Source organism: Pithys albifrons, chromosome 14, assembly GCF_047495875.1.
Source record: "Pithys albifrons albifrons isolate INPA30051 chromosome 14, PitAlb_v1, whole genome shotgun sequence".
In the NCBI taxonomy this organism is placed as follows: Eukaryota; Metazoa; Chordata; class Aves; order Passeriformes; family Thamnophilidae; genus Pithys; species Pithys albifrons.
The window spans coordinates 20,043,882-20,071,635 of record NC_092471.1 but is presented as its reverse complement, the minus strand read 5'-3'; the positions used below and the strand labels follow the sequence as shown (position 1 = coordinate 20,071,635).

At 48.0% G+C, this 27,754-nt stretch overlaps 1 protein-coding gene across 1 annotated transcript in view; it reads right to left on the bottom strand.

The window, feature by feature from the left end:
• Positions 1–513: 513 nt before the first annotated feature.
• TRPC5 (transient receptor potential cation channel subfamily C member 5) overlaps positions 514–27,754 on the bottom strand; it is a 143,631-nt gene continuing 116,390 nt past the window's right edge. The window contains exons 8-11 of the mRNA XM_071569614.1: positions 9,544–9,750; positions 9,325–9,366; positions 4,523–4,612; positions 514–3,852 (exon numbers count right to left, since the gene is read on the bottom strand). Coding sequence (XP_071425715.1) covers positions 3,118–3,852; positions 4,523–4,612; positions 9,325–9,366; positions 9,544–9,750 — 1,074 coding nt within the window. The 3' untranslated portion in view covers positions 514–3,117. The remainder of the gene's footprint in view (positions 3,853–4,522; positions 4,613–9,324; positions 9,367–9,543; positions 9,751–27,754) is intronic.

Here is a 27,754-nt window from a genome sequence, read left to right as displayed (position 1 = left end):
CACAGCAGGAGAACACAACTCACACAGTTTGTAGGGAAGGCATTTTTACTTTTTTGAAGGGCAGCATTGCAGAGTCAATTATGTTTCAGGTTGTTGTCTGGACCTGTTAATGCAGTGCTGCACTTAAACCCCACAGTATCACCATCACCAGCAGCAGTGCTTGTTCTCATGGAAAACTTGGAGTCTCCACTGACCAAGGATGCAAACTCTGGTTCTGGCCCAGCCTCCAGCCCAGCTGATGGATTTCATAGAATCACAGAATCATAGAATGGATTGGGTTGGAAAAGACCTCCGAGATCATCAAGTCCAACCCTTGGTCCAACTCCAGTCCCTTCACCAGATCATGGCACTCAGTGCCACGGCCAAGCTCAGTTGAAAAACCTCCAGGGATGGGGAATCCACCCCCTCTCTGGGCAGCCCATTCCAATCCCTGAGCACTCTCTCTGCAAAGAATTTCTTTCTGATCTCTAGCTTCAATTTCCCCTGGCAGAGCTTGAGCCCATCGTGCCCCCTTGTCCTATTGCTGAGTGCCTGGGAGAAGAGACCAACCTCCACCTGGCCAGAACTTCCCTTCAAGGAGTTCCAGACAGTGCTGAGGTCACCTCTGAGCCTCCTCTTCTTCAGGCTGAACACCCCCAGCTCCCTCAGCCTCTCCCCACAGCACTTGTGCTCCAGTTATTTGCATAACTCTACTTGAATTGTTTTCATTCTTACTTCTTACACAGGAAACACAAAGAATATTTGCTGGCCCCATGTCAAGTAGACTTCAGAGGCTGCAGGTGGTGAGGTGAGGCCTCCAAGGACTCAAAACTCCTCTCCTTCACCCTCCTGCAGCAGCTCCTGCTAATGTTCATCTTTGCAGAAATGTGCTCAGTTTGGTTTATTGAGCTGTGGGGCTTTACTTGTGAGCTGCTGTATTATTTTTGGGGGGTTCTGACTGCAGCTCTCCTGCATGCAGGAATTTGCTTTCTGAGCCAGGAGTGCTGGATTTCCCCAGGGAATGATCAGCAAGCTGCTCCTTCCCCTTGGAATTCTGCCTGTCTCCTTGTGCAGCACCAGGGTGGGTTTGCTCAGCCTTCCATGACAGAACAGGAGATGCACTTTTCAAAGACAACTCTAACCCTTCAATTACTGTGAAAGCCTGAAATCTGTTGGTACAAAAATGCCTTTCACTCTGCCTTTGGCTTAGCATATCTGGAGGCTTAAATATTTGGGGTTTATACACTGCCTGCTGTTAACAAGACTGATGTCAATTCACTCCAGGAATACAGAAACATTTTTGAGTTTCTGCTCCTCATTGCTGATTTTTCTTGACACCAGGGCTGGCCTGGAGCCACAGTCTCCACTTTTGGGGTCTGTACTGAGAACTGGCTGGAGTTGGTGTGTGGGTACCTGCAGCTCTGCCCCAGAACTGGCTGCCCCGTTCCCATTTCTGCCTGATGTGGGTGTGCCCCACTGGGCCTCTCACATAAAGCTGCACAGGTGCCCAAAGGAAAAACCCAGCAAGGGGGTTTTCCTTCACAGAAGGAGGGAGCCAGGTTTAAAGTGGGCAGAGTATCCAGCTGCAGGTGACCCAGCATCCCTTATCCCTCTCCTCCTGACCCTCCAATGCTGCCATGAGAGCTGCTCATACCCCTTGCTGGTAAAATCTGACCCACTGCAATGGCAGGTGTAGATTTTCCAGCATTATGCTTTTCCAAAGGCAATTCCCAACCCAGTTCACCCTTGGGAAATGCTGCAGCTCACATAAGCTCTCCTGAGAAAACAGCCCTGCAGGAGGGCAGGAACAAAGCCATTCCTGAGCTTTGGGCAGCACTTGGTTCTTCCAGGAAAGCAGCTGAGTAATAACAACTCTGGAGTGGTGGTAAGTGCCAGTCATGTGTGTTTCTTAGCAACACTGCAGAAGAAAGTTCAAGTATCACATTTTTTAAAATAAATAAATAATAAAACCAACAAACTAAAAATCACTGTTAAGAATTCAACCATTTTGCCCTTGGTGGGATTGTCTCCTCCCCTCCAGTGATGCTTCTTAGGACTAAAGTAGTGACAGTGCTAAGCCCTGTCCAGACACAACCACAACTGGGGAAATAAAAGATACCACTTATTGCCACCCTCCTTTTGCTGCACCTTTGAGAAGGAGCTGCAGAGCTGTTCCACACTGCTGATGCAGCCTGAGCTGCTTTTCAGGACTGCAGCTCAGAGGCCCAGGGAGGATGATCTTGCCCTTCACCAGGAGGAAGGTTTTCTCCCCAAAGTCTGACATCCATCAGAGACAGCAAAAACTGGATGCAATGGTGGGAGCAAGGATAGGAATTGCAAAACAAGGGCAAGGCTCACAGCTGGGTTGTGGTTCAGCCTATTTGAAACTACCCAGAGGTTTGGATTCCAAGCAGCCAGGGTTGGTTTGGGGCAGTTCATGGACACAGGAGTGGGCAGCAATGCCAGGGGCTGGCTCCCACTGCCAGCCTAAAGGGAAGGTCTTTCTGCTCCCTAGAGGGGAAATTGGGTAAATAATCAAATCATAACATGTTCCAGCTGGATGATCAAAGGGGTCTCACATTCAATAACAACTTACAATATTAATATAATGACCTGAAAAAACACACACAACCAAAAGAATCAGAGGTCATATTGCTTAAAGGAAACAAAATACCAGCTATAAGTTGAAATCCTTTTTTAAAAAAAAATAAATCTGATTCTCATCCTCCTGCTCACCAGCTGCTTATGTTGATGAGGAAAACTGAGCAGGACACAGAGCCAGAGGTGTGGGACAGCAGTGAAACCCACCTGTGTTGGAATGATGATGGGAGCACTGGAGAAATCCTTTCCTCAACCATCAGTGTGCCTGAAGTCTGTGGGGTTTGAAGTCTAAAACTACATCTGAAAGGATTCTTGTGGTTTACAGTGGCCTTATAAACAGTGAAACCTTCAGTTTAGTACTAATGAGTGTAAAAAAAAAATTAAAAATGTGCAGATGGCTATAAAATAGACTGACATAAGTGGGTTTGCACTTTTTTTCACCTGTGGGCAGAAGGGAAAAGTAATGCTGAATCAGATGAGAGCAAAAAATTACCAATAGTTGACTAAGTTTTCCAGTGAGTGTTGAGATAGTTTTCCTTAGAGCCGAGTGGTAACGTGATCCTCCTGTCCATCTTTCCACTGGTTTATGAACAAGTCACAGGCCTCTCCCCATGAACCAAACACATCCTCTGAGGAGTCTATAAGTTTGGAATTGGAGGAACAAATACTGGAAGCACAGTGAAGGGAGCTGGTACAAACCACAGGGCACTCCTTGCTCTGTCCTGTCAGTCTCGTGTTGCCACTGTAGGACACCTCATTGAGGTTAATTTCACTTCTGGAGCAGTTCTCTTCTCTCTCTCTATCCATCTGAGAATATTTAATGTCTTTCCACATGTAGTGTGGCTGAATAATTCCATCTGAAATTGTGTACATGGGTTCTGAACTGGGCTCAGGGACGTGCCCGTTCATCTTGGAGAAGAGCAGCCCCAATCTCTTGAAGGATTCCTTCTTGGAGCTGGAGAGTCTCTGCACTCTGTTCCCGTTTCGGACAAAGGATCGTTTACTGATCCCGTTGCTTTTGGGCTTCTCCTCCACCACGTCGATCCCAGACATGGTTGTAATTAGAGCAGATACACTGAAGTCCTTTTTTTTGTTGGCTACATTGAAAGACACGCTCTTGGCTCTGGATTTTTCTCCAGCACCATCCTCATTGGTTTCATCCTTCTGGGACACCTCTGTGCTGCTGGTGGAGTAACTCCTCCTCTGGGGCTTCCTGTTTCCTAAGAGGTCAAGGACTTCATATCGAAAACTTGAGATGTCCTGTTTTAATTCCTGGGGCAAGAGGAGAAAGGAGTTACTCTGAGCAGCTTTATGTGACATGAGTGGATGCTCAGGTTCCCTCAGAGAGCTGTTCAGTTGTGCCCATGGCTGATATCAAATCCCACACACAAGAACACCACACACACACACACTCAGAGATGCACAAACAACAACGTCTTGGCAGTCCTGGGAACAGGAGACCTGACGAGGTCTTTGTCTCCAAAGGCTGGGGGAGTGGCCTTATTGATCAATCCCCTCTGCCCACCCCCCACATCCCCCCAAAAGTCAAATAAGGCATTTACAGAAGAGGGAAAACTGCTGAAATGTAGAAATATGGCAGAAATCCTGTTTAGCCTATAGGCCCAACTTGAATTTCATTGATGAGTGTTCTTAATATTCATTAAGCCCAACTCATTCTTTGGCTCTGTCTGCATTAGGATTAGGAATGTGATGTTGACACAAATCACATCCTTCATTCCTACCCTTTTCTAACAGTTTTGTCTACATATTGTATATTAAAATCTGGGAGGTGATCATGAGAAGACACTCAACAATATTCTCTGCTCCAAAAACTCCCACCTGCCTATTCAACACATTATGAATCCTGTTAACAATTTAGTGCAAATTCTGCAAGTTAATTTGAATTAATATAATAAATTATTATTGAGGAATAATAAATTACCTTGAAATTTTCTTCAGTTAGACCTTCGTTGGTTTTGGAAGTTCTTATCATTGCTGCGACGTATCTTTTCACAAGATTTCTTATCACTTCCTGGAATAGGAAACAATCCAAGTGATCCAACTGCTGGCTCAGCCCAAACTGTTCTTAATGTTTCCCTGAGCTATTACAAGCAGCAGTTGTCCTGACTTTGCTGGTTAAAACCAAAAATCACTCCCCATTAGGAACAGAATTATTTCAAACAGAGCAAACCTTGGGAAAGGTTAATCCTCTCCTGGATTAAGAGCTGGCTGGAGGGCCGGGCCCAGAGAGTGCTGGTGAATGGAGCTGCATCCAGCTGGTCACCAGTGGTGTTCCCCAGGGGTCTGTGTTGGATCCAGTCCTGTTTAACATCTTTATTGATGATTTAGATGAGGGGATTGAGTCCATCATCAGCAAATTTGCTGATGACACCAAGTTGGGAGGGAGTGTCGAGCTGCTGGAAGGCAGGAGGGCTCTGCAGAGGGATCTGGAGAGACTTGAGAGATGGGCTGATTCCAATGGGATGAAGTTCAACAAGGCCAAGTGCCGGGTCCTGCACTTTGGCCACAACAACCCCCTGCAGCAGCACAGGGTGGGCACAGAGTGGCTGGAGAGCAGCCAGGCAGAGGGACCTTGGAGTACTAATTGACAGGAAGCTCAACATGAGCCAACAGTGTGCCCAGGTGGGCAAGAAGGCCAATGGGATCCTGTCCTGTATCAAAAATAGCGTGACCAGCAGGCCCAGGGCAGTGACCCTTCCCCTGGACTCAGCACTGGGGAGGCCACACCTTGAGTGTTGTGTTCAGTTCTGGGCCCCTCAGTTCAGAAAGGATATTGAGGGGCTGGAGCGGGGCCAGAGAAGAGCAACGAGGCTGGAGAAGGGACTGGAGCACAAGTGCTGTGGGGAGAGGCTGAGGGAGCTGGGGGTGTTTAGCCTGGAGAAGAGGAGGCTCAGAGGTGACCTCAGCACTGTCTATAACTCCCTGAAGGGAAGTTCTGGCCAGGTGGGGGCTGGTCTCTTCTCCCAGGCACTCAGCAATAGGACAAGGGGGCACGATGGGCTCAAGCTCTGCCAGGGGAAATTTAAGTTGGATATCAGAAAAAAATTTTTTACAGAGAGAGTGCTCAGGCATTGGAATGGGCTGCCCAGAGAGGGGGTGGATTCCCCATCCCTAGAGATCTTTAAATGCAGATTGGCCGTGGCGCTGGGTGCCATGATCTGGTAAATGAACTAGAGTTGGACCAAGGGTTGGACTCGATGATCTTGGAGGTCTTTTCCAACCCAATCGATTCTATGATTCTATGATTCTATCAAAGGTTGGGACACTTTCCCTCTTGGATGCTCAGTTGTTAATTACAGCTTAAGCAGGTACTTTGTACTGGGGTTTGTATATGTAAAAATCATTAATAAAACATTCTTGATGTTCTCTGGGATGTGCTCAAGCCATTCAATCTCAGCTGCTCAAGGTTTTTATGGTTACCAGTCTCATGTGTGCATTGTGTGTATCTGGACAGGCTAAATTTGGCATTTGAGGATGTTTATAAAGTATTTGAAAGCCAAGGAGGATGTGGTAACAACAAGTAACATGAAGAGCAGCCAGGACCCCGTGGTGCCACGGGCATTCATCTCCAACCACATCTGCCAGCTGTGCCCTAAAGGCAGGTCAGAACCTCTGTTTGAGGTGCCTGCAGTGTCTGTGGGCAGCACTGAAGGACTGAATCACACCCTCAAGGACTTCTCCCGTGTTCCCTGGGCTGTTTGCTGTGCTCCATGTTTGTGGGGTGTGTTGGTGTAATAGTTGGACCCAGGCCTTTTCCTGGTAACCAGATGCAGTTAGGGAGGGGCTTGTCTCCCAGGTATTCCTCACCCATTCTTTCCCCTCCCCTGGGTAAGGGACAGGAGATAGGAAGTTTAGCTCTCTTGGGTTTCTGGTGAGAGTGGAGAGCAGAGGGCTCTTGGCTGCTCTCAGTCCCTTATCAGAGCCATGCAGAAGACTGGGGAAAACACGTGAGTGAGACCCCCACGTGAGAGAGAGAGGGGCTGGCTTCCTTCTAAAAAGTAGTTAGTGAGATAAAGACCCTGAGAGGAGCTCAGTTGGTTAAAACTTGGCTGTAATAATGCCAAGGTCATGGGTTCAGTCCCCTGTGTGGGCCATTGACTTGAGTTGGACTTGATGATCCTTGTGGGTCCCTTCCAACTCAGAATAGTCTGGAATTCTGTGAGATTGTGTTGTATGGGTTTACTCAGGGGATGGGTGGGAGTGTCTTTTGTACCCATTTTTTTTGGTTTGTCTCTTTGTTGCCCCTGTTTTTTTCCCCCTTCCCTTTCCCTTTCCCCTATTGTGAGTGCAGATTGTATACATATAATTGTAGACATTTAGAGAATATACATATATATATATATATATATAGACTTGGCTCAGCTTCTTTCAAGTTTTTTTCCCCCTTGCCTTTTCCCTGCTAAAAGGAGCCAGGGGAGAAGGGAGGGGGTGGCTTGAGCTGGGGGGCCAGGGCAAAACCAAGACAGTTTGGAATGAACTGGCAAAATGCCAACTGCCCAACACAGAGAGAGAATCCACCCCCCCTCCACCAAGGGAAGAGGAGGGAGGTAAAAAAACCCCAAAATCCGAAATAGCAAACTTCTTATATTATACAAAGGAAAGAGAATTAAAAAACAGAGTATGATATAATGCATATATATACAAATGTGAGAAAAACCAAACCAACAACAATCACTGAGTCACCCACCCAACAACACAGACCTCCACCACACCAGCTCACAAAAACACTCCAACAAACTCCCCCCAAAGGACACCTGGCAAGAGAGGAGAAAACCAATAACAAAGAAACAAAGGTACTTCCCAAACCAAACAGCTGTGGAGTGGTGAATGAGGCCCAACACCCCCAGCAAGGGTGAGAGCAGGTCTGCTCAGCACAGGCCATCAAGGGACTGACCAGGCACCTCCTACACCTTCTTTTATACTTGATTTTGACATCAAATTATGTGAAATATCTCTTTGGTTGCTTAAGTCAGGTGCTGTTTGTCCCCTCTAATCTACATAGACTGTCTGGCCCTGATGAAACCAAAGCCAAAACTACCACAGGGGGATGCTCCAATTTGATCTGTTCATATCTCACCCCAATGGCTTTGCCAAGGCAAACTGGTACCTTGAACTTGTACCAAACTGGTACCTTGAACTTGTACCAAACTGGTCCTTTGGGCTTGTACCAAACTGGTACTTTGAGCTTATAACAAACTGGTACCTTGAACTTGTACCAAACTGGTACCTTGAACCTGTACCAAACTGGTCCTTTGAGCTTGTACCAAACTGGTACCTTGAACTTGTACCAAACTGGTCCTTTGGGCTTGTACCAAACTGGTCCTTTGGGCTTGTACCAAACTGGTACCTTGAACTTGTACCAAACTGGTCCTTTGAGCTTGTACCAAACTGGTCCTTTGAGCTTGTACCAAACTGGTACCTTGAACTTGTACCAAGCTGGTACTCTGAGCTTGTACCAAACTGGTCCTTTGAGCTTGTACCAAACTGGTCCTTTGAGCTTGTACCAAACTGGTACCTTGAACTTGCACCAAACTGGTCCTTTGAGCTTGTACCAAACTGGTCCTTTGAGCTTGTACCAAACTGGTACCTTGAACTTGTACCAAGCTGGTACTCTGAGCTTGTACCAAACTGGTCCTTTGAGCTTGTACCAAACTGGTCCTTTGAGCTTGTACCAAACTGGTACCTTGAACTTGTACCAAGCTGGTACTCTGAGCTTGTATCAAACTGGTCCTTTGAGCTTGTACCAAACTGGTCCTTTGAGCTTGTACCAAACTGGTACCTTGAACTTGCACCAAACTGGTCCTTTGAGCTTGTACCAGATACTTTGAGCTGTGCCAGCCAACACACACCAAGGCTCTCTGTGGATGTTCCACATCCAAACCTGCCCTTCATTCCCCCACTTCCTAACCAGGGATAACAAGCCTGAGCAGCACCAAGCATGAAGATGGTTTTGCTGGGAGGTTTTTAAGAGATCCCACTCTTGCTTGCTGTGAAGTCAGAAAGTACCATATGGCCATTGTCAAAGGTGACTAATTATGTTAACCATCAACTTCAGATAAAAACACTCTTCAAAAGGCAGGGGATGTTTTAAGTAAGGCAAATTACTGATGTCTTTTGACAGCAGAGCCAACGTACCACCCAACATCCTGGAGAACTTTTTTTCCTTCCAACATGCTGGCATAGTACATGGCACTGAATTCAAGGACTGAAACTGGTGTTTTTAATAAAGTTTCATCCATTTATAGGTTGAGTTTAATGAGTCCTTGATGACAGGCAGGCTGAGAACAAAAAACCAGCAAGAAACCATTCCTCCTTCCTGAGGCATCCAGAAAAAAGAACATCCCAACCACTGTTAGTGTTAGGGATGCTGTACAATAAAGAGCAGGAGAGGAACAATTCAGGAGTGTAAAAATGCTGCAGAAACAGTTTTAGATGGACTGACATGGCAGCCTGTTGGTAACAGGGATGTCACCTTCACTTCAGCAGCCAGACTCATACCTGGCAAGTTTTTCACTACATCAGAGGGGCTGAAAGGCAGCAAGGAGAGATTTACTGAACCATCCAGCTCCAATGAGGAAATGTTTTAATCCATGATAAGCAAAATCCTCTTAGAGGACCTACACGTACCAAAATATATTCTAGGAGCAAGCAAGAACTGAATATTAGAAAATGTGCAGGAAAAAAGAAATTGCAAGTAAAAACTGAGTGTGCTCAAGAGTTTACCTGGTAATGTTGATTCTGAATCAAGTTGTCAGCGTGTCGTTCCTGGAAAGGGAAAGGCACAGGTCGTTACTTGTCTGGTCCTGTCTTTAGAGCTCCTAATGGCTCTTTGCAAGTCAGGATCCAGCAGCTGTCTGCTGCCCCAGCAGAGCAGTGGTCCTCATCACCCCCAACATGCATAACACCCTCAAAAAATGAAGTACAAACCCACGAGCTCCTTACTGTGAAGGTTTTGAGGTTTTCATGCCTCTTCTGTTCGTTGTCAGAGTCATCACCTGGGCACAGCTGGTTGTGGAGCCACTTGCAAAGGTACCAGACTGACTTAGGACTGGGGACAATGTTGAAAGGAGGGGGCAGAGTGGCACCTTCATCGAAGTAACTCATCCAGAGCTTCGTCCGTGCAAACTTCCATTCGATATCTGCATGGTCCTATGAGAGAAGGAGAGACCATCAAAGCTTCAGTCAGGTTTTCCTGGAGGGAACAGCCACCACTGAGGAGGTGACAGGAGCAAGAAAGGATTTCTCCAGCTGCAGGCAAAGCAGTGTCACTTCTTCCATCTCCCTTGCTGGGGGTGTGAGTGAAAAACTGGTGTGAAATGTAGCCAGAGTGTAGAAATACCAAGCACTGAGAAATGAGAGGACAGCAAAGAGAATTTCAAGTGCTAAAGCCCATCTTTGTCCTTAAGAAGTTGTGCTTATTAGTTCACCAATACAACAAGCATAAAAGCACATTTCCTAGTTTGCTTTTTGCTAGCAGTTTTATTATCACAAACCATTGTTTGTCATGTCTAAATCCAATGAATTCTCATATTCTTCCCTGGAAAAAGATCTTTCATGTTTGTTTTTTATAGCATCCATTAGTTCTGCTCTCATAAGGAAGTGACACATTTTATGTGTGCCATATTTTACTTTGTGCCTCTGCATTATCCATCCAGAAACCAGGACAAATTTTCCTCTTAGCTTTTTTACAATATATTATCAGCATGATGGCTTGCTTGCTCTAGTGCATCCTAACAAACTGAAGGTGGGCAGTTTACAGCATCATTTTAGAGCTGCATCGAGAGGCACAGGGTCCATACAACCTCCAGGAAAGGAATAACGAGTTATGGAAAACACTGATCTTACAGACTTCAGAGTGGTGCTGCCTGCTGGAGGGCAGGAGGGCTCTGCAGAGGGACCTGCACAGGCTGGAGGGCAGGAGGGGTCTGCAGAGGGACCTGCACAGGCTGGAGGGCAGGAGGGCTCTGCAGAGGGACCTGCACAGGCTGGAGGGCAGGAGGGCTCTGCAGAGGGACCTGCACAGGCTGGAGGGCAGGAGGGCTCTGCAGAGGGACCTGCACAGGCTGCAGGGATGGGCTGATTCCAATGGGATGAGGTTCACCAAGGCCAAGAGCAGGTCCTGCCCTTTGGCCTCACCAACCCCCTGCAGCAGCACAGGGTGGGCACAGAGTGGCTGGAGAGCAGCCAGGGGGAAAGGGACCTGGGGGTTGGATTGACAGGAGGCTGAAGATGAGCCAGCAGAGTGTGCCCAGGTGGGCAAGAAGGCCAATGGCATCGTGGCCTGGCTCAGCAATGGGGTGGCAGCAGGCCCAGGGCAGTGACCCTTCCCCTGGACTCAGCACTGGGGAGGCCACACCTGGAGTGTTGTGTTCAGTTCTGGGCCCCTCAGGTCAGGAAAGAGATTGAGGGGCTGGAGCGGGGCCAGAGAAGAGCAACGAGGCTGGAGAAGGGACTGGATGTGGCACTGAGTGTCCTCTGAAACACCTCCAGGGACAGAGAATCCAACATGTCTTGATCCAACCCCACTGTGATCACCAGCCCAGGGCACTCTGTGCCCCACTCTGTGCCCCACTCTGTGCCCCACTCTGTGCCCTGGGCTGGTGATCACAGTGGGGTTGGATCAAGGGTTGGATTTGATGATCTCAGAGGTCTCTTCCAACCCAAGTGAGAAGAGCAACGAGGCTGGAGAAGGGACTGGAGCACAAGTGCTGTGGGGAGAGGCTGAGGGAGCTGGGGGTGTTCAGGCTGGAGAAGAGGAGGCTCAGAGGTGACCTCAGCACTGTCTGGAACTGCCTGAAGGGAAGTTCTGGCCAGGTGGGGGTTGGTCTCTTCTCCCAGGCACTCAGCAATAGGACAAGGGGGCACGATGGGCTCAAGCTCTGCCAGGGGAAATTGAAGTTGGAGAGCAGAAAAAAATTCTTTGCAGAGAGAGTGCTCAGGGATTGGAATGGGCTGCCCAGAGAGGGGGTGGATTCCCCATCCCTGGAGGTTTTTCAGCTGAGCTTGGCCGTGACACTGAGTGCCATGATCTGGTAAAGGGACTGGAGTTGGACCAAGGGTTGGACTTGATCTCAGAGGTCTCTTCCAACCCAATCCATTCTATGATTCTATGAAATCCAGCTACCTGCAATCTAGTCCTGTTCTGCCCAGTAACAAACTGCATATTCCCAACCCCAGGGCAGGGACAGCTCCCCACAGGCAGAACTCAGGGAGGTGCTGCATCAATTCCAAGTGGATCTCACACTGTTCTGTGCTGGCTTTACAGTTCAAAAATTGCTGTGCTGCAAAAATACTGCCATCAGAAAAAAAAAAAGACAGGAAAATAACTTGAAGCCTCCAAGCCAAGCAGTGCTGAACAGGATCCTGAACTGAAATGGGGCATTTATGTGCTGTTACCACTGCAGAGGACAGGGCTAAGCTGATGGTCGTAACATTTATGTGAACAATATTTGACATGAAATTAAAGCAAAGTCATGATGATTCAGGCTAAGGAACAGCACAAGGTGGGAGAACAGGATTTTAGTTTTCCAAGGAGATTTCAACAAGGAAACAAGCAGCTTATTGAGTGAGAGATGCTGGGCTGCAGCTTTGAAGGCAGCAAAGGGTAGGACAGGGAGTTTAATAAAATATGGCTGGTGCAGAAGCAAGAAATGAAGTCTGCAGAAACTCCATGGAGTAACATTAATAGAGCTCTTCTATAAAGTTAAAATAAGTTGCATTAATACTGTTCAGATCTAGCAATTTTTTGGAAATATGTATTACTTAATAATTAGCTATAGCTTTGTGATGATAGATAGTTTGCATGGTGTGTGGAGGTTTTAGATTGTGTGTAACTGTGTGAAAAAATAGTTCTGAATACAGTCCCTCCTGAAACTTGAATATTCTTGCACAAGAATGGTTTAAATATTGTTAATGTAAACACAGTTGAGTCTCTTTCTCCTTCTTCTGCTCCTCTCCCCTTCTCTCTCCCACTGTAACTCATGACGAGGAGGACTGAGAAATAAAACACCAAAAAGAGTAAAACCTCATAAAATGAGATGCAGTCAAGTGATTTATTTAACCATAGGGCTTGAAACCCCTGAAAAGCCCCTAAAAGGCTGAACTGAGAACTGTGTCTGTGGAGTTCAGGCTTCGTGACACCTTTTTACTCATGTGGAGAAAAACCAACTCCTGTTCATGTTTCCTTTATTTGTCTCTCCCTGGAGGCTGAGCCAGGTCTGCAGAGCTTGGGGAAAGCAGGATAAGCTGGGCCATGCAGCTGCTGCCCAGAGTCTGGGATAGGGACAACCAGCCCACAACTCTGCTTAAGAACTGCTCAGAGTTCAAGGCAGTGTCCCAGCCTCTTCCAGAACCAGGGCTGGCTGCTCCCTGCTCAGCCCTAAAACCTCCCTCATGCCCATCTTTCTACCTGAACATTTCCTGGTCTGGGCAACTTGAGCTGAGACATCTTCAGGACAGGAATAACCAGCATCACAGGTGAGCCCAGGGGCACCTGGGAGGTTGGAGAGTAAATCTCTCTTAGAGAAGGGACTTTCTGTGCTCTGCTTGGCAAGAGGGTCACAGAATCATTAAGGATGGAAAAGCTCTCCAGAATCACCAAGTTCAGCCATTCCCTCAGCACTGCCAAACCCACCATTAACTCACGTCCTCAGGTGCCACATCCACACATAGAATCATAGAATGGATTGGGTTGGAAAAGACCTCCAAGATCATCGAGTCCAACCCTTGGGCCAACTCCAGTCCCTTTACCAGATCATGGCACTCAGTGCCACGGCCAAGCTCAGCTGAAAAACCTCCAGGGATGGGGAATCCACCCCCTCTCTGGGCAGCCCATTCCAATCCCTGAGCACTCTCTCTGCAAAGAATTTTTTTCTGCTCTCCAACTTCAATTTCCCCTGGCAGAGCTTGAGCCCATCGTGCCCCCTTGTCCTATTGCTGAGTGCCTGGGAGAAGAGACCAACCCCCACCTGGCCACAACTTCCCTTTAGGCAGTTCCAGGCAGTGCTGAGGTCACCTCTGAGCCTCCTCTTCTCCAGGCTGAACACCCCCAGCTCCCTCAGCCTCTCCCCACAGCACTTGTGCTCCAGTCCCTTCTCCAGCCTCGTTGCTCTTCTCTTCGCAGTTGGGTTGGAAGATACCTCTGAAATCATCAAGTCCAACCCTTGATCCAACCCTACTGTGATCACTCTGGCACTCCACCCCAAGGGCTGGTGACCACAGTGGGATTGGATCAAGACATGGTGGATTCTCTGTCCCTGGAGGTGTTTCAGAGGACACTCAGTGCCACATCCAGTCCCTTCTCCAGCCTCGTTGCTCTTCTCTGGCCCCGCTCCAGCCCCTCAATATCCTTTCTGAACTGAGGAGCCCAGAACTGAACACAGTACTCAAGGTGTGGCCTCACCAACGCAGAGTACACACCTCCAGGGCTGTGGACTCCACCAGGGCTGGGCAACTATTTTGGTGAAAAAAAATTTCTTCATATCCAACCTAAACCTCCCCTGCTCCCTAACAGGAAAATCTCAGTGGTGACTCCATGTTGAAACGCTGCACACAAGAGGTTTGTTGCTGGTTCAGACACCCAAGCATTTTGTGGGGAACAGCTGCATGAGACCAGCGTTGAGTTACACAGCCCTGAGCAGAGTAAGCAGGAGCTCCAAACACCTGGCAGCACTAACAGCACTGTCTGGGGGAGCTGAAGAGTTCAGGGCAAGGCAAAGCTAAAGGAGAATGCAAAGACTGTGAGGATGGACAGAGACATATCTTTTCTTTGTCAATACAGAAGTAGGTGTGAATATCCTATTGAGGATTCAGAAGGGAGGAGGTAGTTTGGAGAAGGTCATAAGTCCACTCTTCCCTTCTACAGAGGTCCATCAGTGTCAGTCGTGGGGTGGGATCAGGTGTGGTGATTTGGCAGCAATTTCCTTCAGCTCTTTCTAAAAGGGAATGTCCTGGGGAAGATGTAGTTTGGTAGGGGATGTTGGATGCTGTTTGAAGAGTCAGGCAAACCTCTACCTTGGGGATTGCAATTGTGCTTCTGGGAAAAGAAGGAAGAAAAGGGGGGGAAAGCTTTTCTGAACTGTGTGTTTTCTTTTTTTATTTTTTTTTTTCATTTCAAAATAGCTGAAGGGGACACTTCATCCCTGGAGTGTTCAAGGCCAGGTTGGATGGGGCTTGGAGCAACCTAATGTAGTGGAAAGTGTCCCTGCCCATGGCAGGTTAGAACAAGATGACCTCTGAGATCCCTTTCATCCCAAAGCATTCTGTGATTCTATGACTACATGGACTTTACTGGGGGCTGAGTGTTTTGAAACTTAGCAGAGTTTCTCCTTGGGGAAGTTCTGGGGTTGGTCTGAACAAACCCCTGTGGATCTGTCTGTAGTCAGGTTGGTGGATACTGCCTTCAACCCCACCTGTATTTCTCCTCGTGCTGCCTCCCTCAGGAAGTGCTCTACAAAAGACAGACCAGATCTCCTGTACGAAGCTCTACGTATCTTTTCTTTCCTTCTTTGTTCTGCTGCTGTGAATTCCTCAGAGTTCACAAACTCAGCCTCCTCCATTATTCACCTTGATGTTTTGCACACTTGAGCAAATCAGAGGAGAGCTCCTGGCAGCAGTTTTGTGTCGGAAATATATAGCAAAGAAACACTCCAGTTTTCCTGAGGACGTTTTTGTGTGCCAGGAAACCACCATTTTCTTTAGTGCCATAAGCAGTAAGATCTGCACACAAAACTGCAGTTCTGCAAACTCTCCTCTCTGCTGAGCACCAAGAGGACTGTGATTCCACATCCATCCCGTGCCTAATTCAAACCTGAAGCACTCATTATGAGAAATAAAACAACCTGGGCTTATTACAAGCAAATCAGTTGAGTAAAGGACAGGCTTTTATTCACCAAAGGAGGGGTTTCTCTTTAAAAAAATTAGAATATAAATGTATTGTGGATTTGTAAGGGGTCTGGTCCCATCTGGACCTGGCAATAGGGAATTCCTGAAGTCAGGAATAGGGAAAAGGACTAAGGCAGAGATGTAACTAAAACAAAGACCTTCCCCACCATGTGGTAGCCTTTGTGTACAGGGTGGCCCCTGGACATGTCCAGGGGGTCTGTCAATCATCTACAGGGGGTCCAGCATCATGTCCAGGGGGTCTGTCATCATGTAAAAAGGGGGTCCATCATCATGTACAAGGGGGTCTGTCAATCATGTCCAGGGGGGTCTGTCATCATGTCCAGGGGGTCCATAATCAGGTACAGGGGTCTGTCATCATGTACAGGGGGTCTGTCAGCATTTACAGAGGGCCCATCATTGTGTACAGGCCCATCATCATGTACAGGAGGGTCCATCCCAACCAATCAAGAAGAGGGTAACATCCCCTCCCTTAGTGGTTAAGGTGGAGAAACAACCTTTTAAGGCAGAAATAGGATTTAATGCTTATGTATTGGTTTATGTAACCAAAGCAAACTACAAAACCCACAAATTTTAAATGGGAGGGTGCCTCCAGCCCCCTGTGGCCTGAAACCCCCAGCAGGCACTGCCAATGAACTTTCCTTTCCCTTACACTTCCTTTGTTTCACAGGTTATTGCTGTCTTTCCAAATTAAACACAGGGATATTTCCCACACTCCTGAGTTCCAGCCAGTCCTTGCACTGCTGGGAATGTGGCCCCACCAGATATGCTCCAGCTTTGGGGTGTCTCCCCAACAACCCTGGGCAAGGTGCTCAGTTTTGGAGCTACCTGAACCTGAGCTGTGAGGACAGGATCTCACAGACCTGTGCTGTCTCATAGTGTTCTTAGAGGACAACATTTTGTTAACATTTATAATAAAGACACACATCCAGTAGCTTTGCCAGAGTGATTGTTGCTTTAGGAATTTCAACCCAAGTCTGGATTTCACTGTCCTCTCCTCTGGTGCTCTTGCCCTTGTTCTTGTCATCATTTTCTTTCAAGCACTGTGAAGCATTTCAGCTGTCAAACACTCTACTGAAGAGGGCCAAGGCCTCATGCTCAGAGAATATATGAACTCAAAGAAACCAGCACTTGGCTTTGCTGTGAGAAAAAAATGGTCTGACTTCCTATCACAATGTGAATGTGTCATCCTGGCCACATAATCCTCTCTGCCATTTGAAGTGAGAATTAATCTCCCACAAAGATTTCCCCCTGGGATCACTGAAACCATCTTACTGTCGCAGCTGCAAGTATTTTCTAATTCAGTCAAAGTGATGTGTTCACAGATGTGCCAGATATTAAATGATTACCTGCTACACTAATTATCCAGGATAATTCAAGCATTGATCTCCATCTTTATCTCCATGTATTGAATGTTTTGTTTACAGTTGGTGAGATGTTTTCTATAAACATTTTCATCTCCCTCTCCTTGTTGGGTGATAAAGTTTGGATCACCTTTGCAAAGTAACAGCTCCCCAGCGGGTCCTGAGATCCAGCAGTGGAACGTGGTGTCTGTGGGAGGTGCTTCTTCCCTGCCACAGCTTCTGGGGCCCTCAACCTCCTCATGACTTCAGTATTTCAGTTCCCTCATGGCTGGGAAGCTGGTGGAGGAAATCACTGTGACCTTTTCCTCAGTGTCCCAATTCAGCAAGACAGGACCAGTTTATCCCTGTGTGGGTGTGACCAAAGCTGGGCATTCCAAACCCTCTGGGCCATTGCCCAGCAACTGTTCCCAATGGCCCATTGGCAGCAGCTGCCCAGGGCACAGCTGAGCCCTCAGGCTGGGAGCTGGCTGGGAAAGAAGCCTGGCAGAGGAGCTGGGAGAACTGCCCTGCAGGGACTCCTTGGCACCTCCACACCCACCTGAGGGCTCAGCTCTGCTCAGGGGCCAGCAACCATTCCAAAATCCCCCCTGACTGCCAGAGTCAGATCCCCCAGTGTGGAACTCCCTGCCCTGGGGGAGGCACTGGGGGCTCCCACCCAAACCTGAGGGGAGACAATCTTGGCCTTTGGGCACCTCTGGGACCACTCATTGGATCCAGAGGAAGAGCAGACCCTGGCCAGGAGGAGCCCCCCACTCTCCACCAGACTGTGCCATCATCTGCACCAACAGGTTTGTCCCTTCCTTTTCCTTTGGACTTGGGGGAACCACGTGGGGCTCAGCACAGGGGCCACCAAACCCCCCTGTGTTTGTGCCCCAGGGGGTGGGTTACACTGCTGGGGTTGGGGGTTAAACCCAATTTCTCTTTGTGCCATTGCATTTATTGTAATATTGTTATTAATTTGTAACTCTGAGTTATAATCTCTCTTGTGTGGGGTTTGTTTCTCCTGCTGGTTTCCTTTTAAACCAGCACACTCAGCACACAGAGGCTGAAGCAGAGGGCTGCTCTGTGGGAAGCCTCTTGTAAATCAGGTCATGGGAACCCAATATCCTGACCCTTGAGTTGGCATCCCTGGAAGCACTGGGATAGCCCTCAATTTAGCTTAACTGTGGACTATCAGGCTGAAATGGCTTCTGGCAGCTCCCTGACCTCTGCTTCTCTGTGCTCTTCTCTGGCTCAGGCTGTTGCAGAGCCTCAGCTCAAAAGGGCAGGGTTAGATTGGATATTAGGAGGAAATTCTTCCCTGTGAGGGTGGGCAGGCCCTGGCACAGGTGCCCAGAGCAGCTGTGGCTGCCCCATCCCTGGGAGTGTCCAAGGCCAGGCTGGACAGGGCTTGGAGCAGCCTGGGCTGGTGGGAGGTGTCCCTGTCCATGGCAGAGGGTGGCACTGGGTGGGCTTTAAGGTCTCTCCCAACCCAATCCATTCTGTGAGTCCAAGATTCTCTGAAACCTGATGCTGAGCTGATGGTAACAGCATGGCATGCTCAGGTCCTCAAACTTTCCCAGTGTAAAACAATCACAAGTTCACCAGTTCCTTCAGCTACGTGCAAGGGCTTCTGCCCACTGGGAAGGAATAATACATAAAGATCTCTAGTGCTGTTCTATCTGGCACCAAAAGGGCAGCATGTGCCTTTCCTGTGTTTTCTGACACACCAGCCAGTGGGCTAAGCTGGCAATCAGGCCTGTCAGCAGCAGGCAGAGATGGCTGTGACAGTGCCCTCAGGACCAGGCTGGCTGGCTGTGGCTGAGTGCCTTCTAAGGAGGGAGGGGGAGCTGTCCAGCTGGGATTTCTGCAGCAGGACTATTGTCTGCTCCTGCCCCATAAGATTAGGATGTACCCCAGCTGCAGTCCTTTCCTCTTGGAAGGAGGGAGATGTAACATTCACCTTGCAAGCTCCTAAGTAAGGGAGGCTGATGCCTGAGAGGCACAGGAACTTCAAAGGTGCTTTTTCTGCTGTGCAATTAGCTGTGCTGTAAAGCATAAGAGACGTCATTAGAGTCTATTTAATAAATGTCTCTCTCACATGCCTCTTGATTGTTCTTTGCTAAACCCAGAGCAGGAAGCAGCACAGAAAATGTATCAGTGCTGGCTGGCAAGCAGGCTGGCATGAGAAAGATGCTCTTGTGTGTCTTAAACAGAAAGCATTGCAGAAAGAGGGTCAGCAGAAAGGTAATCTTTACAGAACCAGACACAGATAACTCTTGTGCAGCTTCAAAGATGTTAATTTTGCAATATGTGTTGGACAAACTGATAATAACATCAGCAGAGCTTGGGAGTTTGGTGAGAAGCTCAGAGGAGCAAGCAGCAAAAATCCAAGCAGGCTGTTTGACACAAATGATGCTTAACAATTCTCAAAGCCAAATACGTCATAGAAAGAAAAAAATCTATGAGAAAATCAGGGAGCTACAAAGGCAATTAATGCAGAGGTAATTTAGCTGTAGCTGGGAACAACTGACTTTGCCTTCAAAGCTGGAGATGACATACTGAATGGTAAGAACTTAATAGGATCAATCTCAAAAATAATACAAGAAAAAATACTGAAGGAGGACAATTTAGCCATAGAAAAAGCAATTAGAACAGTCAGTGAATGACAGGGACAGGGAAGACATGAAAGCAGCAAAGAGCACAAAATCACAGGCTGCAGTGGACAAAGCAAAGCCCTGAGCAGCAGCCACAAGGGCAGCTGCAGTGGCCCCATGCCAGGCTCTGCAGAGGAGCTGTGGCAATGCTCTGGGGACAAGAAGCCCATGGCAGAGGCAAACTGGCACAGCAAAAGCCAAGGAGGGCTGGTATGTGGGGGCAAACACAGCTTGGGCACCCCATGGACCAACAGGGAGAGCAGCTCCCTGGGCAGGAGCTCCAAGAGCGATGCAGGAGCTTTGGGCTCCAGCACAAAAAAGATGTCCATGAAGCATAAGCAGGTCCTGAAGAAATGCTCATAAATAAATACTGGCACTGGGATAAAGTGAATTCTTAGACCAGAATAGAGGTAAAGACCTGAATTCAGACAAGAGCTATCCTTGTCTGGCAGGAGGCAAAGCAAACGTGAGGAAAGCAAACAGAGCACAAGAGAGAAGAAAACACAAATCTGAATTTTTACATGGCAGATAAGCCATCACTGGGACTGTGAGCCTTAAAAACTTGAAAGCTGGGGAAGATCCCACTCATGGCAGAGCCTATGAAAGAAAATGCAGTAATGAAGGAAGTGAGGAAAAGTTTCCTTAACTTGGCACTTGGGATTGTCAACAAGTTATACAGCACAGAAACTGCATTTTATTATAAGATGGATAAAGGACTCCATCTTTGGAGCATGGCCAAAGAGGCCCAGAAATTATGGAAATGGCAATTATGGTCTCTGGCTGCAACTGAAAGGAAAACCACCAGTGGCTTCTAAATAGAGCAGGGGCATTCCCTCCTGAGGGACAGCACAGCAGACCTGTCAGAGGAATCATAGAATCAGTTGGGTTGGAAGAGACCTCTGAGATCATCAAGTCCAACCCTTGATCCAACCCCACTGTGACTGCCAGATCACTAAATGCCATGTCCAGTCCCATCTTAAAAACCTCCAGAGATGGAGAATCCACCCCCTCTCTGGGCAGCCCATTCCAATGCCTGACCACTCTCTCTGCAAAGAATTTCTTCTGATATCCAACCTAAACCTCCCCTGGCAGAGCTCAAGCTGTGCCCTCTTGTTCTCCTGCTGGTTGCCTGGGAGAAGAGACCAACCCCCATCTGGGTACAACCTCCTGTCAGGCAGTTCCAGACAGTGCTGAGGTCACCTCTGAGCCTCCTCTTCTCCAGCCTGAACACCCCCAGCTCCCTCAGCCTCTCCCCACAGGGCTTGTGCTCCAGTCCCTTCTCCAGCCTCGTTGCTCTTCTCTGGCCCCGCTCCAGCCCCTCAATCTCTTTCCTGACCTGAGGGGCCCAGAACTGAACACAACACTCCAGGTGTGGCCTCCCCAGTGCTGAGTCCAGGGGAAGGGTCACTGCCCTGGGCCTGCTGCCACCCCATTGCTGAGCCAGGCCAGGATGCCATTGGCCTTCTTGCCCACCTGGGCACACTCTGCTGGCTCATCTTCAGCCTCCTGTCAATCCAACCCCCAGGTCCCTTTGCCCCTGTCCCTCTCCAGCCACTCTGTGCCCACCCTGTGCTGCTGCAGGGGGTTGGTGTGGCCAAAGGGCAGGACCTGCACTTGGCCTTGGTGAACCTCATCCCATTGGAATCAACCCATCCCTCCAGCCTGTGCAGGTCCCTCTGCAGAGCCCTCCTGCCCTCCAGCCTGTCCAGGTCCCTCTGCAGAGCCCTCCTGCCCTCCAGCAGATCGACACTCCCTCCCAACTTGGTGTCATCTGCAAATTTGCTGATGATAGACTCAATCCCCTCATCTAAATCATTGATAAAAATGTTAAACAGGACTGGACCCAACACTGACCCCTGGGGGACACCACTGTTGCCACCCTGGACACAGCCCCATTGCCCAGCACTCTCTGGGCCATCAGCCAGCTCTTGACCCAGCCCAGAGTGCCCCTGTCCAAGCCATGGTACTCGTCATCCCTTCCCAGAACAGGCCTCCACACTGCCAGGGATTTGACTGATTCCCCCAGCCCTGGGCAATGAGTTTGTTTGGACTTGGAAAATGCATGTTTTAGCATCTCTGTTTTTTCTATCTTCCATGTGCAGAATATACCATAATTGAAGTTTGTGCTATAGCAGTGCACTGCATTCCACAATGTATTTAGGTTTTATACTTATAAACACACATACATATCTATCTATCTATCTATCTATATCTATCTATCTATCTATCTATCTATCTATCTATCTATCTATCTTTATCTATCTATCTTTATCTATCTATCTTTATATATCTATCTCAATATCTCAGTCACATTTCATCTCCCACCAGTATCTTGGATGGAAACAATGACAGCTAATGAAAAGGCCAGGGAATATTGGAGAAAACACAGAGAACTGGGGGTTGTGATGCTTTTAGTGCAGTTAAATGATGTGAACTGACACCTTTTTGTTTCTGTAGTCATATTCCAGTTAAGTTCAGATTTTATTTTAATAGTCCAATAAATTGAAGCAGTAGGAAGGTCAGGCAGGCAAATAGCTCTCTAAAAAGCCTCAGGAGGAAGAAACACTGAGAAAGATATGGCCAAGGCTTTGTTCTTCCTGCCATCCATTCTCTCTCTCTCTCTCTGATAAGAGCCTCTTTTCATGCTGAAGGTCAAAGAGATAAGGGGCATCTGTGCTGACAATGTTAACTACCTCCAGCCAGGTCAAAATCAAATAATTCCCACATGTCCCTAGAGAAATGGTGGGCTGAGAAGGCATGGATAACCCAAAGGGCTCGAGTGCTGATGACCCAGTACCCTGAAAAAAGCCTTATCCTAATTTCCACTTGGACTATTTCCAGAATATTATCTTTGATTTTTTTTTTCTGCCACCCAGTGTGGGATTTGACTTCCAAGGAAGCAAAAATGTCTTGAAATTTACAGCCAGACTGGTGGGACCCAGATATAGAGGAGAATGAGGTGCTTCCCTGTCCTTGTCAGAGCTCCCTTTCCTCTCCCTGAAGGACTCTCCCTGGTGTGTGAGGACACACTATGAGCAGGATGGAGCTGTCACTGGGCTGTGCTGGTGGTGGCTGGGTGGCATCACCAGCACTTCTGCTCTGGTCGTTTTTGCCTGGGACATCCTAGTGCAGGGCACTGACTGGTCTTGGCTCAGTTCCAGGTGATCTTTAAAGGTCCTTTTCAACTCAAACAATTCTATGAGTATAAACTCATCATTGAAAAAGTTATCATGTACATATTGCACTGGGCTTAAGAAAGTTCCTGTTCCTCTCTGCTCAGTCAGTGGTCCTAAATAAAGGTTGGAATCAAGCTCAATTCTCAGCCTTCAGGCTTTGGGGTTGCTCAATCACTTCAGTCCACGACATGTACCAAACCACATCATGCTGGAGGATGGGAATCTTGGCACAGCTGCATCTCCACTAGATGAATAAGCTCTCTCTGCTGGGCACAGCTTTATCAAGAGCCAGTGTGATACCCTGGCACAAACCTGTCCTAGAAGGGAGGAGCATTACAAAAGTTACCACCATCCACTCCACTTGGTTTAACTTTGCCTCCTCAGCTGAGGAGCTGTAGATGTATTTCAAAGGCAAAGGACACTCCACCACATTTGCTCAAACCCAAAGGGAAAGCCTAAAGCCAACATGTGAGTCATGTTGTCTTGGTGAAAACCAGAGCCAAGTGCAGTGAAACTGGGCTGAAAGAGCCCGTGGGTTTGGCAGGGAGCTTTGGAGATGCCAAAATCAACCGGGAGCCAAGGCTGGGGCTGGTCAAGTCCCACTCCCTGCAGGAGATGATTGCACATAACTCTGCACATGTATTCAGGCAGCAAATGCTTTAGTGTTTTGCTCTTTTATGACTGGCCATAAACTGCCTTTCCTCGGTGAAGGAGTGGAGCTGGATTATGAGTTTACTGAGCCTGTAAAGGTCACAGCACCAGAGGGAGAAGCAGGTGCCCAGCACCTCTGGGATTCAGCCTACTTGCACAGTCACTTAAATGCAGTGCCTGAGCTGAGCTGCCAAAAACTGAAAAATTGTTCCAAAAGTCAAAAATTCCTGTGTCCTGTTCATTTAAATACATCCTTGAGCCAAAAGAAAGGGATGGATTATAAATGTATGAGATCACTCAAGTCTCTAAGAGGACCTTGAGCTGTGCTGGCAGAGCTGTCTCAGGAGAAAAGCCCCTGTTTCCTCCCCAGGAAAAGCTGAAGGGCTGCAGGGGATGGGACCAGCAAACAGAAACACAGGGGAGGGGCCCAAATATCCAGATTATTGGAAAACTCCCATTTAATTGGATGGGGTTGTGCATATCCTGTTTCCCTGTATCACCAGCATGGATTTACTTGCTACACTGCAGCATGTTGAGAAGGAAATCTGTGAAGCACTGGCATTTAAAAAGTCTTTTTTCAGAGAATTGTTAATAATATAGCTGTTCCCATTGCTCCATATCAGGGGAAAGTCCTTCCTGGATAAATCCCTTTTATTCTCTCACTACTTTTCCCTCAGTAACACTCTTCCCTCATCTTTCACTTTTTCTTTTTTCTTCTGCCTTTCTATCGAGAGTCCCTTTGATGCAGAAGCACAAGTTAATGCTAATTGAGTTTGTCAGGCCTAAATAAAAGATGGGATAATGCAAGGGGCTGCAACCTATGTGGTTCCATCTGGATACTTCAACTTCTATCATGTAGCAAGAGCCAACTTTGCTGCTCTGCTTTGCACGTAATGGACAGAGACTTATTGACCTGTCAGGCAGAGCACTGATGTGTTAACCACACCAAAAACCCCTCCAAATGCCAGAAAATTCCCTGTAATATCTTTCATCAGCCAGAGGGCATCTACAGATTGCAAGCTCATCTTGGTTTTAGTTTAATATAATGGCTCTGCTCTGAATAAGCCCCAGAGTGGTTTGGCCATGGTGGTTTGTGGGGTCACACCTGGGGTTTCAAACCAACAGAAAGGATCCACCTTCTGCTCCTGCTGACAACACTTGTATGAGCAGGAGTTGCAGAACTGGGCCCTAGGATGGAAAATCAGCTTTGTTTGGTCTAATAACAGAAGGAAGATGCAGCATGTGAAGCCAGAGCACACTGAGTGCCTCAATTTAGAGGCTCTGCAAACACCAGATGAATATTAAAAACTTGATTCAAGTCCATGGGTTATATGTAATTAGGGCAAAGCCAGCAAAAAGACAAACAGTTCTACACCTTCAAATGAATACTTCAGCTTGCTAACAAAAAGCAATTAAGCTGCCTGGCAGTCTGGAGCAAGGCTCCAGGGCTGATGTCACACACAGGCTGGATGGTGGCATCCCAACACTCCACTGCTGCAACCCATCGCCCTTCACTTCCCAGTAAAAACATGCTGGGAGTCCCCCCCACCCCATCCAATCACAAGCACCAGCTTTGGGAATCAATCCCACTGCTCTAAAGGTGTGCCACAGCTTCCCAAGTGGGGACTGGAAAGCAGGGGTGCCTTGGGTTGAGCTGGAAAAATGCCAACTGCCCAACACAGAGTCAAAGCCTCCCTCCCCACCCACCGAGAAAAGGGAGAAAGGAAAAAAACTGGAAACTCAAAACAGGTTTAAAACTTACCTAATTATATATCTATTTATACAGAAAAGAGAAAATGAAAAGAAAACTACAATATAACACACACTTATACAAGTTAGATATAACAATTTTCCACCTCCCACCAAACCCAGATTTCATTACTCCAGATTCATAAAGCACCCCAAGACACCCAGCAAAGAACAGAAAGAAAGCCCAAACTACCACCATCTGTCTGGCATTTCTTCATATGGATGGTACTCCATGGGGAAATGTAACAGAAATCATGGAATCAGGGAATTGTTTGGCTTGGAAGGGACCTTAAAGACCATCTCATCCCACCCCCTGTCATGGGCAGGGACACCTCCCACCAGCCCAGGTTGCTCCAAGCCCTGTCCAACGTGGCATGGACACTCCCAGGGATGGGGCAGCCACAGCTGCTCTGCCCAACCTGTGCCAGGGCCTGCCCACCCTCACAGGGATGTGTTTCTTCCTAATATGTAATCCCAATCTCCCCTCCTTCAGTTTAAGGTCATTCCCCCTCGTTCCTGTCCAAATGTCACCAGAGACACTGAGTAAGTGCAGGAGAATTTCCCATTTCAACTAATTACTGTGGATGACACAGATGAGATTTAGCAGCAGAGTAATAGAGATCTGGGCAATTACAGAATGAAGGAAAGGTTTAAGTGTGTTACCTGCACATGGGCAGTGACCAGCAGATGGATGTGTTGGTCAGCAGAAGGCTCTGAGAGCCAAAGAGGGATTTTTCACAGTTGGCAAACCAATGAACAGCCATTTAATCCTCTTTCTAGGGCAGTGACCCTTCCCCTGGACTCTGCCTTGGGAAGGCCACACCTGGAGTGTTGTGTTCAGTTCTGGGCCCCTCAGGTCAGGAAAGAGATTGAGGGGCTGGAGCGGGGCCAGAGAAGAGCAACGAGGCTGGAGAAGGGACTGGATGTGGCACTGAGTGTCCTCTGAAACACCTCCAGGGACAGAGAATCCAACATGTCTTGATCCAACCCCACTGTGATCACCAGCCCAGGGCACAGAGTGCCCTGGGCTGGTGATCACAGTAGGGTTGGGTCAACAGTTGGACTTGGTGATCTCAGAGGTCTCTTCCAACCCAACTGGGAAGAGCAACGAGGCTGGAGAAGGGACTGGATGTGGCACTGAGTGTCCTCTGAAACACCTCCAGGGACAGAGAATCCAACATGTCTTGATCCAACCCCACTGTGATCACCAGCCCAGGGCACAGAGTGCCCTGGGCTGGTGATCACAGTAGGGTTTGGGTCAAGAGTTGGACTTGGTGATCTCAGAGGTCTCTTCCAACCCAACTGAGAAGAGCAATGAGGCTGGTGAAGGGACTGGAGCACAAGCCCTGTGGGGAGAGGCTGAGGGAGCTGGGGGTGTTCAGCCTGGAGAAGAGGAGGCTCAGAGGTGACCTCAGCACTGTCTGGAACTGCCTGAAGGGAAGTTCTGGCCAGGTGGGGGTTGGTCTCTTCTCCCAGGCACTCAGCAATAGGACAAGGGGGCACGATGGGCTCAAGCTCTGCCAGGGGAGATTGAAGTTGGAGAGCAGAAAGAAATTCTTTGCAGAGAGAGTGCTCAGGGATTGGAGTGGGCTGCCCAGAGAGGGGGTGGATTCACCATCCTTGGAGGTTTTTCAGCTGAGCTTGGTCGTGGCACTGAGTGCCATGATCTGGTAAAGGGACTGGAGTTGGACCAAGGGTTGGACTTGATGATCTCAGAGGGCTTTTCCAACCCAATCCATTCTATGATTCTGTGATTCTAGAACCTAATTTTTTTTGCTGCTTCAAGAGATATTAATTGTATTGGCAATATAACATGAGCATAATTTCATTTCCTGCTGTAGGACAGAGTTAGAGATCAACACCTCAATTTCTAAGAAATTCAAATTAATGGTTCTGAAGTGGGGCTGGGAAGATGAACACTTCCTGACCCTGGCCTTACCTCTACAGGGGGACAACCCCTCCCCCCAACACCTGCCACATGCAGGGCCTGACCAGCTTTGTATCTCATTTATTGATTCATAAACTCCTCCTTAGCAAAACCATCAAGTAGTAACTGGGCAGGTTGTGCAAGCAGAAGAGGCACAATATTTTTTTGACAGTCCTAAGGGGCATAAATCACAGTGAGGGAGAGAATTTCTGCTGGTGTTGGGAATGAAACTGGTGGCAGTTACAGCCACGGTGCTGAGGGAGCTCACCCGGCGCAGGAAACGAGAGGAATTTGTGTGCTTTGTAGATGAAGAAAAGTTGGAAACTATTACATAGGGGAAATCCAAAGTTATCTTAGAAACAACATTAAGAGGAAGCCGAAAACTCTTGATATTCCTCTGTGTCTTAATTTTTAAGCTCTTTACTCTGCAAAAATGGAGAAAATTCCATGTCCAACGTCCCTACACTTACAGCAAGGTCTCAGTTTTAACTGCACACACCATTTCTGTTTATTGTACAGCTTTTGTTTGGCTATGCAAATAATTCCCCATTTTCACACTTGTCCTTCTGTACATGTGCTAATCCACTCTATTCCATTCCACCAGTTAAATCTGCACCCTGAGTTTGGTGTCCAATGTTCTGATTGCTCCAACCCAAATACTGCTGTTATGGGCTCACCCAGGTGGGCCTAGATTTGGGCTCTGAAGTCTGGACTAGGCTGAAGCTGTCAGCTGACTTGAGCTGGGCTGAG